This window comes from Neofelis nebulosa, chromosome 16 (genome assembly GCF_028018385.1).
Source record: "Neofelis nebulosa isolate mNeoNeb1 chromosome 16, mNeoNeb1.pri, whole genome shotgun sequence".
Taxonomy (NCBI): domain Eukaryota; kingdom Metazoa; phylum Chordata; class Mammalia; order Carnivora; family Felidae; genus Neofelis; species Neofelis nebulosa.
This window is the reverse complement of record NC_080797.1, coordinates 39,019,933-39,036,427: the sequence shown is the minus strand read 5'-3', so window position 1 is coordinate 39,036,427 and position 16,495 is coordinate 39,019,933. Positions and strand designations below refer to the sequence as shown.

Genomic DNA, 16,495 nt, shown 5'->3' with positions numbered 1-16,495 from the left:
ACCCAAGTTGGGCTAGGAAGTGATTGGTGGGACATCCAGGGATCACTATGTGGCCATGAAGGTATAGCCTAGAAGTGTTCCCGAGTTCCGGGATCCTTGTAGGCCACTGTGCAACCAACCAATTTCCCGCTTTTGGTCACCAAGCGCAGCCCTTTCCCTAGTATCCCAACCACTTTCCCTAGTATCTTGTGCCATCTTTTGTGGGCAAACCTGGCCCACAAAAAGGAACCCAAAGCATGAGACAGCAGACAGTCAGCTGGCCCCTTCATCATCAGATTTTGTCACCCATCCTGACTCATTCCTGGACTCAGGTCTGAACATTATCGACCTTTAGTGCCTGGCTTCCATGTGCATAGTTAGAATGTTGAAAACATTTTGATTCAGTCTTCCAGCCTGGCTTCAAGGCTCATTTTCCTTAGATGAGAGAGGGGGGGGGGGAACAGAGATGAGCACTCTTTCTCACACTCAAGCCTGTGCAGCAGCAAAGCTGGTGATACAAATATGAGATGTGGGAGGGACTGGAGAGACACTGAGAGTCTGACAGAAGGGTGGTGAGCCTCTGGGGAGGGGATTCGGGCTGATAGTTGTAAGCTGCCTGCTGAGTCCCCAGGAGGACCTGAACACCTCTCCCTCCTTATAAAACTAAGCCCAAACCGAGTCTTGGGAAAAAAATTCATTTTAAAGAGACCTGCCAGCTTCTGGAGAGACCTGGAAAAGGAGCAAGGTCCCCTCTCTTCCCGGCTGTCTCTGATTGCCTCAAATATCAGGCAGTTTTGAGGACCCAGAATTGGAGGGGGAACAATTTCTTCCCTGTACCCAGACGTACTGAGATATCTTTGATTCTGAAGAATCTGTAGCCCTGGATATTCTAATGATTTGGGGGGTAGGGGGTGGGGGTGGAGTGAGGGTTGCAGGCAGGGTAGGGATCAGGGGAACCTAGGCTGGGGGATGTCCCTTCCTCTTCCTCTCCCTATCCCACAAGTGAAGAGAAGGCTATTCCCTTTCCCCAGTGCCCCTTCCCATTCCAAGAGCAAGCAGCAGATGCTGGAACCAGGCAGGACGTCTTGGGCAGCCGCTGTAGCCTTCCAAGAAGCTCCTAGCCTCGCTTAGCTTAACCTAGCCACAGAGCTGGAGGGAGAACCTTGGGCTCAGACCCTCCTTTTTCCCAGACTTCTGGGTCCTCTGGGCTCTGGCCTGCCCTTCAGACCATAAGAATTGTGAAGAAGCGAGAATAATAAACCCAGGCTTGGAGGAGACAGAGTAGACCTGAGAAGCAGGAAAAACAGTTTTCACCTGGGAAGGAGAGTGCTTCGTCTTCTTCGCCTCTCTTTCTGAAAGCGATGCTAAACAGTGAACTCTTCTCCTTTTCTACCTACACAAGACCCTAGAAACAAACCTTTTCCTTTAGTTCTCTCCTCACCACGCGGAGATTCATTCGGGGGACATTTACCCACCCTTCCCTTGAGGGAACGGGGCTCAAGCAACGCAGGGGTTAACTTTTCTGAAAACACAATTAACTTTTTCCTATCCTGCGTGGGGAGGGGAGGGATATATTTATTTAATCACTGGGGGATGGGGTGGTCTCAATCCAAATGCTCCCTCCTCCCTCCAAGGCACAGACGCCTCTTTCGCAGATCCTACGTAGGTGGAACAGGACGCGTTGTGTTGTCGGGGAGAGAGAGAGAGAGAGAGAGAGAAAGAGAGAGAGAGAGAGAGAGAGAGAGAGAGAGAGGAGAAGGAGAAGAAGGAGGGAAAAAAAAAAAGGTTGATAGGTTTGTGCGCGGGTCCCTCGCGCGGGCTGCGCTCCTCCTGGGTGCTATTTGACAATTCCTGCCTCTGCCATTGGTCAGTGTTGGATCAGATGGTTGTATTTCCTTCTGGCCCTCACTGGCACCTCGCCATCCCCCCTCAGCTAAAACCCAATCTCAGATATACTACTAATAGGCGCGGCGCTCGGACTATAAAACACAACAAATCATAAACCCGGCGGAGCAGCAGCGGCCGAGCGCGCCTCCCCTCCCAATGAGTTCCTATTTCGTGAACTCCACCTTCCCCGTCACTCTGGCCAGCGGGCAGGAGTCCTTCCTGGGCCAGCTACCGCTCTACTCGTCGGGCTATGCGGACCCGCTGAGGCACTACCCCGCGCCCTACGGGCCCGGGCCCGGCCAGGACAAGGGCTTTGCCGCTTCCTCCTATTACCCGCCCGCTGGCGGCGGCTACGGCCGAGCGGCGCCCTGCGACTACGGGCCGGCGCCGGCCTTCTACCGCGAGAAGGAGTCGGCCTGCGCGCTCTCGGGCGCCGAAGAGCCGCCCCGGTTCCACCCTGAGCCGCGGAAGTCAGACTGTGCGCAGGACAAGAGCGTGTTCGGCGAGGCGGAGGAGCAGAAGTGCTCCACCCCGGTCTACCCGTGGATGCAGCGGATGAATTCGTGCAACAGTGAGTGAGCCCTCCCGCGGCCGCCCCGACCCCCGCGGGCCCCCACCCCGGGGACAGAAGTAGCGCCCCCACCTCCTTCCCGCCCCCCCCCCCCGGGGTGCTGGGTGGGCATCTCAGTTAGGAGCTAAGGGAGGACTGGGCGCCTGCCCCGGGTCTCCCGCTCTGTCCTCTGGCCCTAAGGAGTTACAAAGTTTGCAAAGTCCCAGCTGCACTGGGAGCCAGGGGGAGCGAGTGGGCTCTCCCGGAGCGCCACGCCAGAGCCGGATTCCGGGGCAGGGGAGGGGGCAGGGGCCGCAGCCACTGGCGTGGCTTTCCCTCGTGCCCCCAGCCCTGGTCGGGTCCCCCACCCGAAGACGGTTCCATTAAAAACGGAGTGCGTCATAGGAAGGGGGGCGGCGTGACGCTGGCGAGGGAGAGTTGAGTCTGTCCCGGACTGTGTTTCCCTGGGGGTCCGGGGCTGGGGAAGGAGGAGGCACCAGGAAAGGGGTGGTAGTCAGAGGAGGGAGGGCGCATAAGGGGAAGAAAGGGAGAGGGAGCAGGCGCAGGCAGGCGGAGGGGGAGAGAGGGAGAAGCAGGCGCCTGGGTCTCAGGTTGGATTATTTGTCGGCCTGAAGTCCCAAATTGATGTCCATTAGCGGGACACGAAAGTGAGGAGCCGTTAATGCCGACTATGGATCGATCCACGTCATTACGGATTAAGGGCTGGAATCTATCACAGGGTGGTGGGGGAGCCAGATAGATGGAAAGAAAAGATGAGGCTAGGAAGAGACACACCTGGCCAGTGCTTCCCCAGCCCCTCCCCCTCGGCTCAGGTGGGATTTTAAGCCCTCCTCCCATCCCCCACCTGGAGTCTAGACCAGAGGCACAGGCCTGGGAGACCCGGAGGGAATCTGGAGGGGGCGCTGGAGGAGTGAAAGAGGGGGGCGGGGGGAGCAGGGAACTCTCGGAGAGCGGAGGGCATCCCGGGACAGGCTAGAGTCCATGTCTGAGGGTCGAGTGGGGGAGGGGGTTCTGGCCCCACTGACCCCAGGCCTCAGCATCTTCTCTCTGCTGCGTAACAGGTTCCTCCTTTGGGCCCAGCGGCCGACGCGGCCGCCAGACCTACACGCGCTACCAGACGCTGGAGCTGGAGAAAGAGTTTCACTACAATCGCTACCTGACGCGGCGGCGGCGCATCGAGATCGCGCACGCCCTGTGCCTGACCGAGCGGCAGATCAAGATCTGGTTCCAGAACCGGCGCATGAAGTGGAAAAAGGAGAGCAAACTGCTCAGCGCGTCTCAGCTCAGTGCCGAGGAGGAGGAAGAAAAACCAGCGGAGTGAAGGCGTTGGAAAGGGAGGGGGGACGCGAAGGGAGCGGCCTGTGGGGAGCCGAGGGCCTCGGAGAGCCCCGAGAAGGCTCTGCGGGCGGGGGACCCGGGGGACCTGCTCTCTAGCGCACGACACGTGCGGGGGGGCCCAGCGCTCTTTGGACGCCCCCGCCCGCAGAGCTCTCATTGGGTGCTGGGAGGCCCTGCCGCCTGAGCCCACCCAGCACCCTGAGCGTCCCCTCCATCCCTGCGGGACCCGCTTCAGCCCCATCAGGCTCCCCTGTGAGAACTGAGGACCGGACTCACTTGATGTTTCCTGGAAGCAGAGCAAAATGCTCTTGTCCGTGTCGCGTCTCATTTCGTCCATGTCCCCGGTGCACGGTTCAATGGTAGATTCGCAGTCCCCTCAGCGGGGGCCTCGAAGACTCCCTGACCCCAGACCTCTCTCCCACCCCCTCCTTAAAGCCACTGGAAGGAGCACATACTACCTAGAAGTAAGAAGAGGAGCCTCAGAAGAAAACAAAGTTCTATTTTATTAATTTTCTATGTGTTGTGTTTGTAGTCTTGTCTTAGCTCTGGACGTGAAATACTTCGGTAATAATATTAATATTATTAATAATGATGATAATAATAATAAAGACGTTAAAACTCGCCGCTCGGTCACCTCTGCTCCTCCCCTGCCACTCCCCCACCCCCAAGGCCACCCCATCGTCCCAGTGCCGGAAACTCCGCAGCAAAGGCTGGAGCCCTGGTCGGCCCCAGCGGGCCCGACACGACTCGGAAGTTACAGTTGAGATAAAGGCTGGAGCGGTCCCGCCCAGGCTCCCGCGCCGCGCCTCGCCAGTGCTGAGGCTCCGAACAGCCTCTCCTGGTGCACACTTGGGGGACGGAGAAGGGCCGTTTCCCTCTTATTCTCTAGCTTTTCCTCGTTTGTCCGTGGCACGAGGGACGACCGAGGCCCCGAGCCCGGAGCCCCTGCAGAGACAGCCAGGAGGGTCTGGCGCCTCAGCAGCGCCTTGCTGTCCTCACGATCGCAAAGCCGGTAGCCTTTGGCCTGTCCACATGGCCTGATCTCTTTCGGCCTTGGCCCTCGGCTCCCGGCCCGTGCCTCTGGAGACTAAAATCGGGGCCACTGGGTATCTCTCCGCGCGCAGCTCAAGGCTCCAGGCGCCCCTTCCTGCCTCAAGCAGGAGCTCATCGACAAGTAGGGGAATTTGAAGGCGCCGGCGGGCGCGGGGTGGAGGGCACGACTTTCCCCTGCTCCTTGGACACTTGAGGGCAGGAGGCCAGGTGATGGGGCATTTTGGTCTCATGCCCTCAACCAAAAAAACGACCCATTCTCTCCCCACCCCCACCCTCACCCAGGCAGCAATCTGCGGACACTGTTTTCCTTTCTTCCTCCTCCCTCTCTCTCGCTTTTTTATTTTTAAAGAAAATAGCCATCCGGCAGAAGGAGCCCAGCTGCGGCGGTCTTTGGCCGCCCAGCGTGCTCAGCAAGGCGCCGCTGGTCCTCGGAACCCCTTTCCAGGGAAGATGTGGGCCTCGGAGCACACTCTGAAACTACCCAGATGCCAGCAAGGGGCCTTCAGTGGGGCCTCCCAATGCAATAGCGGGCATCTGGTGGAAGGGTCTTGCCTTCATCCCAAACTCTCAGAACCCCAAACCCCAGGCACCTACTCTGCTGCTGTTTTCCCCTAAACTAGGCCGCTTAGCCCCAGCCCTGTTCCTCCTCTGGGGTCCCTGTCCTGCTTTGCCATTTTCCGGGCCTGGGCTAAGGATGAAGAGGAAGTCAGGAGGAGGATTCCAAACTTCTAAAGGGCACAGAAGTGAAAGCTTCTCCGTAGAACCCTCGGCCCAGCCCTGCCAGCTCCGCCTGGACGCTATGCATGGGCCACAGCAGTCCAGGCAGGAAGCAGGCCGGGCTGAACTCAGGGAGAAACGCATTGCAATAATTGTTTTTCACACATCTTCCAACCCTCCCCCCACCATTTCCTTCCCCAACTCGGAGACTTGCAAAGCCCACATAAGGGAAAAGCGACTCCGTTTTTGATCATCTCATCCAGAGTGAAAATAATAATAATAATGATGACAAGGAGAAGGACACCAGTAGTCTAACACCACTTCCAAGAAAGTGGGTAAAGGCTCAACTGGGTCCCTCCTCTAAAAGACTCAACTCTGCGGGTGCGCCTGGCCCAGGTTTCTTTTCTCGCCCGGCGTTTGCAGGGAGCCAGCAGGGAGGCAGCGGTCGCCGCCATGGCAGTCTGCGGCCCGCGCTCCCGCCGATCGCCGGGAGGTGGCGCGCTCTGCTCAGAGGCCGCCGCCAACCTTCTCCCGGTTTCTCCCCCTTCTCCTTTTTTCCCCCTCTCTCGGAGGCTCGCATTGAATCGGCCCTAACGATTCTCGGATCGTCATTATTTGTAACCATAGAGCATGAATTACCTCTTGAGGTCATCAGCGAGAATTTACGACTGGTCAACAAAAGCACGTGATTCTCTAACGCCCCCCCATCCCCCTTCCACCCCCCCCCCATATTTGGCCGCATACATAGCAAAACGAAGTACAGTGCATCGCTATAATTCATTAATACATCATAAATCGTGAAGCACAGGGTTATAACGACCACGATCCACAAATCAAGCCCTCCAAAATCACCCAAATGAGCTCGTACTTTGTAAACTCCTTCTCGGGGCGTTATCCAAATGGCCCGGACTATCAGTTGCTAAATTATGGCAGTGGCAGCTCTCTGAGCGGCTCTTACAGGGATCCCGCTGCCATGCACACCGGCTCTTACGGCTACAATTACAATGGGATGGACCTCAGCGTCAACCGCTCCTCGGCCTCCTCCAGCCACTTTGGGGCGGTGGGCGAGAGCTCGCGCGCCTTCCCCGCGCCCGCCCAGGAGCCCCGCTTCAGGCAGGCGGCGTCGAGCTGCTCCCTGTCCTCGCCCGAGTCCCTGCCCTGCACCAACGGCGACAGCCACAGCGCCAAGCCCTCTGCTTCGTCCCCCTCCGACCAGGCGACCCCGGCCAGCTCCAGCGCCAATTTCACCGAAATAGACGAGGCCAGCGCATCCTCGGAGCCTGAGGAAGCGGCGAGCCAGCTAAGCAGCCCGAGCCTAGCTCGGGCACAGCCAGAGCCCATGGCCACCTCCACAGCCGCGCCCGAGGGGCAGACTCCGCAGATATTCCCCTGGATGAGGAAGCTTCACATCAGCCATGGTAATTGTCGCTTTCGCTCCCTTTTTTGTCTTCCCCCGGCTTTCCTTCTCTGCGTTTGGGGAGGTTGGGGGGGGGGGGAGGCGAGGAGAGCTTGGCTTTTCCTCAAATATAGATTTATTTTTTTTTCCGGGGGGAGAAGTCTCTAAGAGGGTCCTCACAGCTCGGGGGATAGAGCCAAAGAAGGTCTAGGTCTTTAGCTGGGGAGGAGTATTTTTAATCATTTGTCTCCAGATTCGGCTAAGGTTTTATTCGCCCAGCTGTACTAGCTATAGGATGAAGGATGGGGTTTATGTAACGTGGGGAAGGGTCGTGCTTACCCCCGAAATTTTGAGGCTGCTGCTAGCAAAGGAGGGGCGAGCAGTAAAACGAGCTTTCCAGGGCAAAAGTGCAGCCGCTCTCCTCCCTCCCGGGGCGAGCGGCCGCCTGAGCCCAGCGAAGGGTGAGGCACAGGGAGGGAGCAAGAGACAAAGCCGGGCGCATTCACTGCCGGCAGAAGTGGGGGCTGCAGGAGAAGGGGGTGCAGAAGCGCGCTCGGATGCGGGCGTCTGGAGTGGGGAGGATTGGAGCTGCGGCGAGCTGGGTGCCAGGGACGCCTGGGTCCTGCTCCACGCCCCTCTCCCATCCAGTGCCCCCCTCCCTTAACCGGAATAACATTGCCTCGCGGCTCTACTCTGTCTGCTCCAGATATGACCGGGCCGGACGGGAAAAGGGCCCGGACCGCGTACACCCGCTACCAGACCCTAGAGCTGGAGAAGGAGTTCCACTTCAACCGCTACCTGACGCGGCGGCGGCGCATCGAGATCGCCCACGCGCTCTGCCTGTCCGAGCGCCAGATCAAGATCTGGTTCCAGAACCGGCGCATGAAGTGGAAGAAAGACAACAAACTGAAAAGTATGAGCCTGGCTACAGCCGGCAGCGCCTTCCAGCCCTGAGCCCGCCGGGAGGAGCCCTGGGTGGCCCAAGAGCCCTTGCCGCCCCCAGCCCTGGCCCCTCCAAGCCTCCCTGCGCTGCCACTGCCCGCTGGGGACCGGTTCCCACGAGCCTGCCTCGCCCCGGCCTTGTGTTACGATTTTTCGTTCGGTCTTAGGTCTTCCTGTGGCTCCCTCTCTCCTGGACTGGTTAATCTTGTTATTATTGTTAATAATAATAATTATTATTATTTTCCCTCCATGCTCCCCACGCCCCTCCACTCACCCCAAATCCGCCAGTATTTCTGAATGTTCGTGTCTGTGGTTGCACTCCTTCCCCCAGGAAAGAAAGAAACTCGCATGTTTAATGTGAACTTTCCCCTCCCCATCTGTGTTCTTCTAACTTATTTATAAAAGGATGATCGCTGTATTTTGAGTTTCAGCTTGAAACTTCTCTAAGGGGCAGCAGTTGAGGTGGGGTAGTGCCGCAGCGCCCTGGCCCAGCTGAGCTGGCCTCCGCGATGGAGTCCATGACTGTCTCTTTCCACCCTCCTCCTCCTCCCTCCCCACTCCCCAGGCCCAAGTCTCCCAGTGGCTTGGTCCTGGGGTGGGAAGGGGGCAGGGAGGGCCAAAGAGGGTGATATGGAGAAGAGGGAAGGTAAACCTTGAGAGTAAGGTTCCTGCCGCCTGGGTAGGCCCCACAAGGCCTGGCCTGGGAGTGTAGGGAAACAAAAATAATCCTCAGTGTAAAATGTCTTGTGTATTTCTCTGTGAGTCCATGGGTCTGGAGTAGAGGGCCCAAACCTTGTAAATATGGGGATAGTCTGGGTCAGACCCATCCCCTCCCCACCCCCCACCCCCAGTTCGCTTCTAAGACCATTTGTAGTGAGTGAGTGGATGCTGTGCTACGTGTGAAATCTGTCTTTGCCTTTGCCGGGCCTGTCTCAGTGATTCGCTTTTGGTATTTGTTTGTAGCTTTCCTTGAAGTCAAATAAATGTTTCCCCTACTCCACTGCCCTCCCACTTGTCTTTTCTCTGGGGGCCTGCCTCTCCCACCACTGGGCACACCCTAGACCATTCTTGACAGATCTGGGGTGTAGGGAAGGGAAAGCAGGGTGCTTGCCAGCAGCCTCTCTTAGCCACCTACATCCCTGGCTTGGTCAGCGGTACTTGGGCCAAGGGATAGGCTTTCCCCTGTCTGGGGGACTGGGAGGCCCAGAAATCCCACACGGGGCTGGGGTAAGGGAAAGGCCGAGCTGGACTCTACCCTGGCCTTCCACCAGCCAGCCAGAAAAGCCTCTAGAAACCTCTTCAGGGAAAGCAGTTTAGGCCTAAGTCCTGTTAGGAGGCTCCTGGCCTTTTGGGAGTGGTACAGGCCTGCTCAGATCCCCTGGCCCCTGGCCCAAATCCCAATTCAGCTCTGCCACCCACTAAGACCAAAAAAAAAAAAAAAAAAAAAAAAAAAAAAAAAAAAAAAAAAAAAAAAAAAAAAAATCTGCTCAATTTCAAAGGTTTTCTCTCAACCTCAGTCTTCTCTATACTTATCAAGGGCTCCCTCTCTCCAGGGGCCCAGCTGACCTTCCTTCTTGATTAGGAGTTGGGGTCCCTCCTGAAAGACCCCTGTTCCCCTGCCAGCCCGAGTGGCCCAGGGTTAGGGCCCAGTCTTCCTCCATCCAAGTCCGCCTCCACCCTGAGTACAAGAGTCAAGTCTGGACACTTACCCGGTCAATCCCTTCCAGCTTGGCCCAACTTCTTACAGGACTTGGGGGGGGAGGGGGAACTGGTGAGGAGGCAGCCAAGGGTCGTAGAGGCTCTACTGGGCCCTCCTTCCCCCTCACCCCTTGACTTTGTCCCCTTTTGTCCATAGCAAACTATCCCAAAAGTCGCTATGACATTTAGATGTCAAATGGATAGGGGTTTTATCTCGAAGTTAGATCGTAAAAATCGCCGAGAAGTCAGACAGATACCCCTCACTGGCTCGAGAAAGTCACGTGAGGTCCATAAAGTTAGTTTTATGGTTTTGGGGAGTTGACACCGCGCGGTATATTTCACATTCTCCAGAATGTTAAGTGACACTTTAACTGCTCGCTGTGGTGGGGAAGGGGGCAGAGGTAGGTGAGCGCCGTCCCAGCCCAGAAGGCGGTGTCGGCAGCCCAGGCCCCCGGCGCTCCCGCGGTAAGTGGCTTCCAGCTTTCGCTTTCTCCCCTCGCAATTTTGGGGCTTGGAACTGGGGAAGGAAATCTTGCCTCCGGCCGCAGGGCTGTGAGATGATAAAGTGGGGGAAATTTAGTCTGCGTTTTGCACCGAGTCCTGACAGGCTGGGTGTCTGAAGTGGGGGCACTCAGTTCCATAAGGCCTCAGCGGTTGGGGTGCCTGGTTTGTATTCGCAGGAGTGTCTGACTCTTTGTGGGGAAAGGGGCTCGTGGGGGCTCCTTCGGTGCCCTTGGAAATTTAGGGGGCAAGAGGGAAGGGTGTGTATTACTGAAGCAAGGGCCCCTTGTGGGGGGGGGCACTTCACTGCTGGATATCTTCAGACAGACATCTCCCCACCCTCAGGAAAGAAACTTTATGACATTCATTTGTCAGGGGTGTGTGGGGGCGCGCGCGGCTGGGCACTTTTATCTGGATACATCTGAGCTGAGAAAAAGCACCCGGAAGGCTAGCACGGCTGCTGGGGGCTGCCTTGCACTGGGGCTCTCTTTGGCTTTCAGATTTTTGAACCGCATGAAAGGGGGTCCCTGCCCTTTCTCCAAGGCCTGTTGGAGGGGGTTACTCAGGATGGGGAGCGCGGCACTTCTGCACCCAGCTTCAGCCTGTTAATTCCAAGCCGACCCTTCTGCTTGGCTCTAAGTAGGGTCAGAGGGGCACAATCCCCTCAAATTCCAAACCTAATTCCTGGCCAGGAGTGGGGGGGGGGGGGAAGGGGAGCGCTTCTTCCCTTGCCTGGAGGAGTTGGATGTTGAAGCAGATCCCTGGCAGTCCCTCCATAAATAAAACTTGCTCCAGAACACAGACCCCAACTGTAGGGGGGGGGCGGGGGAAGAAGGGACGCAGGAGCTGGGAGAGAAAAATCAGAGGTTCTCTCTTTTTCCTCTCCTCTCTCGCCCTCTTCTTTTCTCTCCACCAGACCCTTAAAAGCCCCTTTGTTTTGTGGTACCACAAACCAGAGGGATTTCATCATTTGACCCCCAGGGGGCCTGTTATTTTCTAAGGGTAAGTCACCCTCTTCTAAAAACCAGAGGCCTCCTCTCCACCAAACTGACCACCGTCCCTTCCCCCTTTTAAGGGTGGCAGCACCCTGTTACTCCTGTTTTTGCCGGCCTGCCAGCTTATCAACTCCTGTGGATAGTTCCTCAAATTGGGCATGTGGCGCCTTAAGGGGCTTCTGATCTTTGGGACAAGGAGAGGGCCACAAGATTCTCTTCATTTCCCATTAAAGGATGCCTGCCCTCTGCCTCTCTCCTCTCTTCCCTGCAGCCACTCTCTGTTCCCTGAGCTCTCCAGTCCCTGCCCAGGCCTGACTTAGGAGAGCCTTCACAGGTTTGAGAGCAAAGAGGACAGAGAGCTTGGTGTCCTCACCCTGATTTGAAGATGAATCTCCCCAAGAATGATGAGGCATTGGTACCCCTTGGAAAGGAGACTCTGGTCAGTTCCCAAAGGATCCTCAGCATCCTTTAAGATACCAGTATATTTTGGAGGCATAGCTTCCCCACGCCCCCACTCTGGACAAGGCAAATGAGTTGAGTAAGGTGCAGAGGAAGAGTGCAGCAGGGGCAGAATCTGACCTGGGGCCTCCTGGGAAACCCCATTGCCATGTGCCCTGGCCTCCCTCCAATGCAGCCTCCTTCTCTCAGAAACCCCAGACCACCAGGCCTGCCTTGAAGATTTTTTTTTTGCCCCCTTCCATGTCAGCTCTGCAAACTCTGATAAAGAAATGTGTGGGGCTGGTGTCCCAGGGACATCTGCTGGGCGTATCTAGACAGATTTTCCGGAATGGCAAAAAGAAGCCCGAGGCGGGGGTGCCCACTTCCTCCCCGGAGGCCAAAACCCTTGAAGGGTCTGGTCTCCTCCTCTAAGCGGCTCCTGAAGACCCTCCGGCTGGGTTTTCCTCTTCTCTACTTTAGGTTGTCTGGGCAATGGTCTCCCTTAAAACCCAACAAGGACGTGTTGGGGAAGGGGGTGAGAGGTGGGAAGGGGGTTCTGGTGCAAGGAGCTTCTTCTCCTTTGCTATAGCCCCCCCTCTCACCGCCCCCCCCATCCTGCCCTTCCCTCCAAGATGTTCTTTGGGAAAGCTGTTCCTCAGTCTGGAGGACTCTTCTCTCCCTTCTCACCCACTTGCTTCCCCTCCCCGGCTTAGCCCAGGCCTCAACCTTGTGAGCTACAGGCTGGTACCCTCTGGCCAGATCCATACGCCCATCCTTGCAACTGCCCAGCACCTTCAACCCCGGGCAGGGCGGAGGAGGCAGCCAGGGATTGAGGCTGCAGTTGCCCTTTTCCCCCCAAGGCCAGCCTGACCAGCACTCTGCAGACAATTTGATTTTGATTTTTTTTTGTTTTGTTTTATTTGGTTATTTTGTTTTGTTTTGGTTTGTTTCTCTGCGCCACGGGGCGGGAGGAAGTATAAAGAAGTGTAAACAGGAAAGCCAGCCGGCCCTGGAGTTCTTAGTGCCCATATTTCATCGGCGGCTTCCTCTCCATAACTGCAGCACGGACACTTAACCCTTCCCTGGCTGTGAGAATGTATTCCCTGGGGGTGGTGGGGACAGGGTGTGGGGGCAAGATCCAAGGAGAAGCTCCTTTCCCCGGCCCGGTTCCTTTATCCCTGGGGTCTGAATGCTGGGGCAGAAGCCAAGGATTTGGAGCAAGAGAGAAAACAGACCGCTCTCCCAAACTCAACCCCTTCCAGGGCAGTGAGGAGAAGGCTCTCCCTGCATGGGCTTTTCAGCTTGGGGACCAATTGGATCGACCAAGGAGGACAGAGCTAAGGAGAACCCCTCCCATGCTTTAGGGTCACTCTCTCCATTTTTGGAGTTTCTAGAAGTAATCAGATTTCGAGGCTGGGATCTGCCCACAGCAGGATTTATCGATTGCTGCAGCGCTGTTACACATCCATATTAATTAACCCAGACACCGGCCTGGAAACTGAGCTGCTTGGGGAGGAGGAGGAGGGGAGAAATAGGGGCCCCTTAAGGAAAATGGACATTTCTCCCTAAGTGCCCCCAGGGCCCAGATTGGAGAGTCCTTCTCCACCAGAATCTTGTGGCCTTCCCCAAGCTTGATGTCCCCGCACTTCTCAGCAGGGGCGAGCATGCCTTCCTCCCCACAGTCAGAATCCACACACAAATATTCTCAGGGGTGGAATTAAACACCCCTCAGGCCTGACTCTTCCTTGTCAGAGGTAGGCTGCCCCAGCCCTCCAAGGGATGGATCCTTTGGTGGATATTCGCAGCACGACCTTTCTAGAGGGCTTCACGCCTCCTCCCCACCTTCCTTCCAACTTCCTCCAGGTAGAAGCTTTTTTATGGTTTGGGGGCTTGTTTGGTTTTTAGTGTTTGGTGGTGGTGGTGGTGGTGGTGATGGCCTTCCCCTTCGTCTTCCCCCTCCCTCCAAAAAGTGATTAAAATCTGTTAAAGGATTTAATTAAGACAGTTAAATGAAAAGGAAGGAGGCGCAAATGAGTTGGGGGAAAAAACCCACACCAAAGCTATTCTCAACGATTAAATCGCCATTTTAACAATATAATGGAGTTTGCATCCTGAAAGGGGAAATCAACGCTCATATCTCATCAATAATTCATAGAGTCCGGGATCACGCAGAGGTCAGCAGACGGGGCCGAAGCGCCGGCCTGCTTGGGGCTCCGAGCCGCTGGAGCCGCTGCCGCATACATTACGCGCCGCGGGCCGCGCTGCCGCCACCTCCGCGGCTGCTTGGGCCGGGGACGCGCCTGCCGACAGGTTTAGGCTGATTTTCGGATTTTTCGTTCTTCCTTTTGGTGAATTTCCTGAGACCCAGATTTCGGGCTCCCAGAGGATGTGGGGGATTTAGGAGACGGGAGAGGACTGGACTTGGGAGCGATTTGGGACCGGTCGCACCTGGCATGTCACCACCTTTCCAAGTTTTAATCTCTTCTCCACCTTTTTTTCTCCGTTTCCCTGTTTCAGGCGTCTTCTGTCCTGTCTCTTCTCTCCCCACATTTCCACTTGAAGAGGAAGATGCACTCGCTGCAGCTTCTTCTAGCTTCTCTTCCCCTGGGGAAGAGGCTCCCAGGCTGCCCGGCGGGGTTCTGGCCTTGCAGTCCGCGTGGTTACGGGCTGAGCCCACATAGCCGTGGCCCTGGTTTCGGCCTCTGAGCCTTGACGCTGTCTTTGATTGTAGCGATCCCTGACCTCGGAGCCCTGTGGGGTAGGGATGAATGTGCTCAAGGAGGAAAGGGATCTCGCAGGCCCCAGTCCGGCTTGCCTGGTCAAGATGACCCCGGGCCAGGTGGGAAGGGAAGGATTCAGCTCGGAAGGCAGCATCTGGAGGAAAAGTGGAGGGAAAGTGCCAGCATGTGAGAACATCTCCCCTTGGGGCTTGAAGGCGGGATGCAGGATAATCTCTCTATTTTGGAAATTCTGCAGGCTTGTTCCATTCTCTGTGTTTGTGCCTCTCTAATTTGCTCTCTTCTGTTTTCTGACTCCCAACGGGCCCCTAGGGAAGGAGGAAGGAAACCTGTCCCTGTGAGAGGTGGGGTCCTGAGAGGGGATATTTGGGCACAAGGGAAACCGAAAGAGCGCAGGTCGCCCGTATGGCCGCTGCGCTGGCCGAGAAGCAGAGGCTGTAACGTCCCCGAGCTGCCAGTAGAGTCCGCCTTAGACCAAGTTCACAGCCAGGCTGGGGCCTCTGAGGCGCCAGCGAGCGGAGCGGCCGTGCAAGGTGGCCCCGGGCCCGCTGGGTCTCGCACGGCCTGGACACTGAGCTCTCTTTTCAGCCCTTTGGGGACTGTGGCTCCCTCCGCTCTCAAGGAACTCTTGCTCCAAGCTCTCTCCACTCTTCACCCCAGAAACTCCCTCCTCCAGGTCAGCCGACGCGTCTTACCGCATCCTGTGTGTCCCCACGCCCAGCACCCGCGGCCCCACTCGGGGACAAGAATGGAGAGGATGGGTCATCCAAAGCCTTTCCAGGCACTCCACAGGAGAGACCGGTGGAAATGCGGGAAGTGGGGTCGATGCAGGAAGTGGGGTGGCGTTTTTGTTTTTGTTTTTTTCCGAAGGAGCTATTTAATAATCAAGACTCCTCTTCCCCAGAGCTAAGGCCCTTAGTGGAGGTTGGGGACGGTGGTGAGCGGGGGAGGGGCACGAAAGGCGTTTTTGCGCTTGGATTTCTGCAGCCGGCGCAGCAGAATGAGACCCTGGGCCGTGAGGCCGGTGTTATTGCCAGAGGGGTCGCAAAGTTGGAGGGTCAAAAGTTTACAGCGTGCGTGAGCGGGCGGCGGCGTCTAGCGGCGGGGGCGGGCTGGGCAAGGGGAGGAGGCTGTGTGAGTGGAGAGAGAAGCGAGGGGGCAAGGGGTGCTGGAGGTATGGGAGGCGTGTGCTTGGGGAGTGGGGGAGCAGAAGTGGGGTGGAGAGACTGACACCTGGGAAGGGAGACACTGGAGTAGAGGAGAAACCCTTCTCCGAACCCGGAGCTGATGGGGTGGGGGAGCCGCACAAAAGAGCAGAGCGCTGGGGGCATGGAATCCTCTGCGCAATTTTCTCTCCCAAAGATAACCTTTGAGTCACCATATAAAATTTAATTAAAACCTACCCAGCCACACACATTAAAAAAAAAAAAAATCCTATTACCCACACGTCCTTGCAGGACATTTGATGCGGCCAAAGAAGGCTTCCAAGGTGAAGGCCTGATTCTCACCAACATCAGCCCCACCCTGCTTCCCCTAAAGGGGCCAAACAGCTGACTCCCCCAACTCCCCCTTTGCCCCCAGGCAGGCCTGCTTTTCAGGGGTTCCTAGCCCCCAGGCTGGGTCCAGGCAGCCGTGGACTCCTATAGGCTAGGACTGGAGGGTTTCTGAACTCCCATTCCTCTTTCCAAATTGCTTGGGTTTAAGAAGGTGGATATTGAAAGAAGGCTGGCTTGCTAATCCTCGCACTCTCCCAAACCTCCACTTGTGTGTTCATCCAGAATCCCTCTCTTCCTATTTGGAGGAGGGAAGGGAAATGAGAAGGAAAAATACTGAATGGCCTCACAGAGATCTTTTTAACTGGAGTTGAAACAAGCGACCTGAAATGAACCTCCAATCCATGCATTAGGCTGCGCTCATAAGTAACATGTTTACAGGGACTCTGTAATTATAACACCAGGGCATATGCCTATTTTTGGTCTTTAAATGACTGTTTGTTGTGTTATGAAATGTCTTCATCTTCTGTTCTAAGCATTGGGTATAGGAGGTGCGCTGTGGGTGTTTGTCCCGAGAGTTTTCATAAAGATGCCTTTTGAAATAGGGCCGGAAGAGACAACAACTTAACGGCAGATTTTACATCAATTTGCCCCAGTTTTTGCCTAACCAGTTGGGTGTGGGTCCCCATTTCTACTCAGCCTTGGGACACGTTTCTCTGAGGAGTCAGGCCAGGAAGGAATTCCTGAAG

General features: G+C 56.4%; 2 protein-coding genes across 3 annotated transcripts; both read left to right on the top strand.

The window, feature by feature from the left end:
• The first annotated feature begins 434 nt into the window (after window positions 1-434).
• On the top strand, window positions 435-4,396 carry HOXB6 (homeobox B6). 2 transcript variants are annotated; one of them, XM_058705221.1, is made up of 3 exons: window positions 435-1,664; window positions 1,701-2,437; window positions 3,499-4,396. In XM_058705221.1, the coding sequence occupies exons 2-3, from the start codon at window positions 2,023-2,025 to the stop codon at window positions 3,756-3,758; spliced, it is 675 nt and encodes a 224-aa protein (XP_058561204.1). In that variant the 5' UTR covers window positions 435-1,664; window positions 1,701-2,022; the 3' UTR covers window positions 3,759-4,396. The 2 variants fall into 2 exon arrangements, with proteins under 2 accessions (XP_058561204.1, XP_058561203.1); XM_058705220.1 differs by having other exon boundaries at window positions 435-2,437.
• Window positions 4,397-5,831: 1,435 nt separating this feature from the next.
• On the top strand, window positions 5,832-8,883 carry HOXB5 (homeobox B5). The gene is made up of 2 exons (XM_058705217.1): window positions 5,832-6,963; window positions 7,648-8,883. Exons 1-2 carry the CDS (start codon window positions 6,402-6,404, stop codon window positions 7,893-7,895), a joined length of 810 nt encoding a protein of 269 aa, XP_058561200.1. The 5' UTR covers window positions 5,832-6,401; the 3' UTR covers window positions 7,896-8,883.
• The last annotated feature ends 7,612 nt before the right edge of the window (window positions 8,884-16,495 follow it).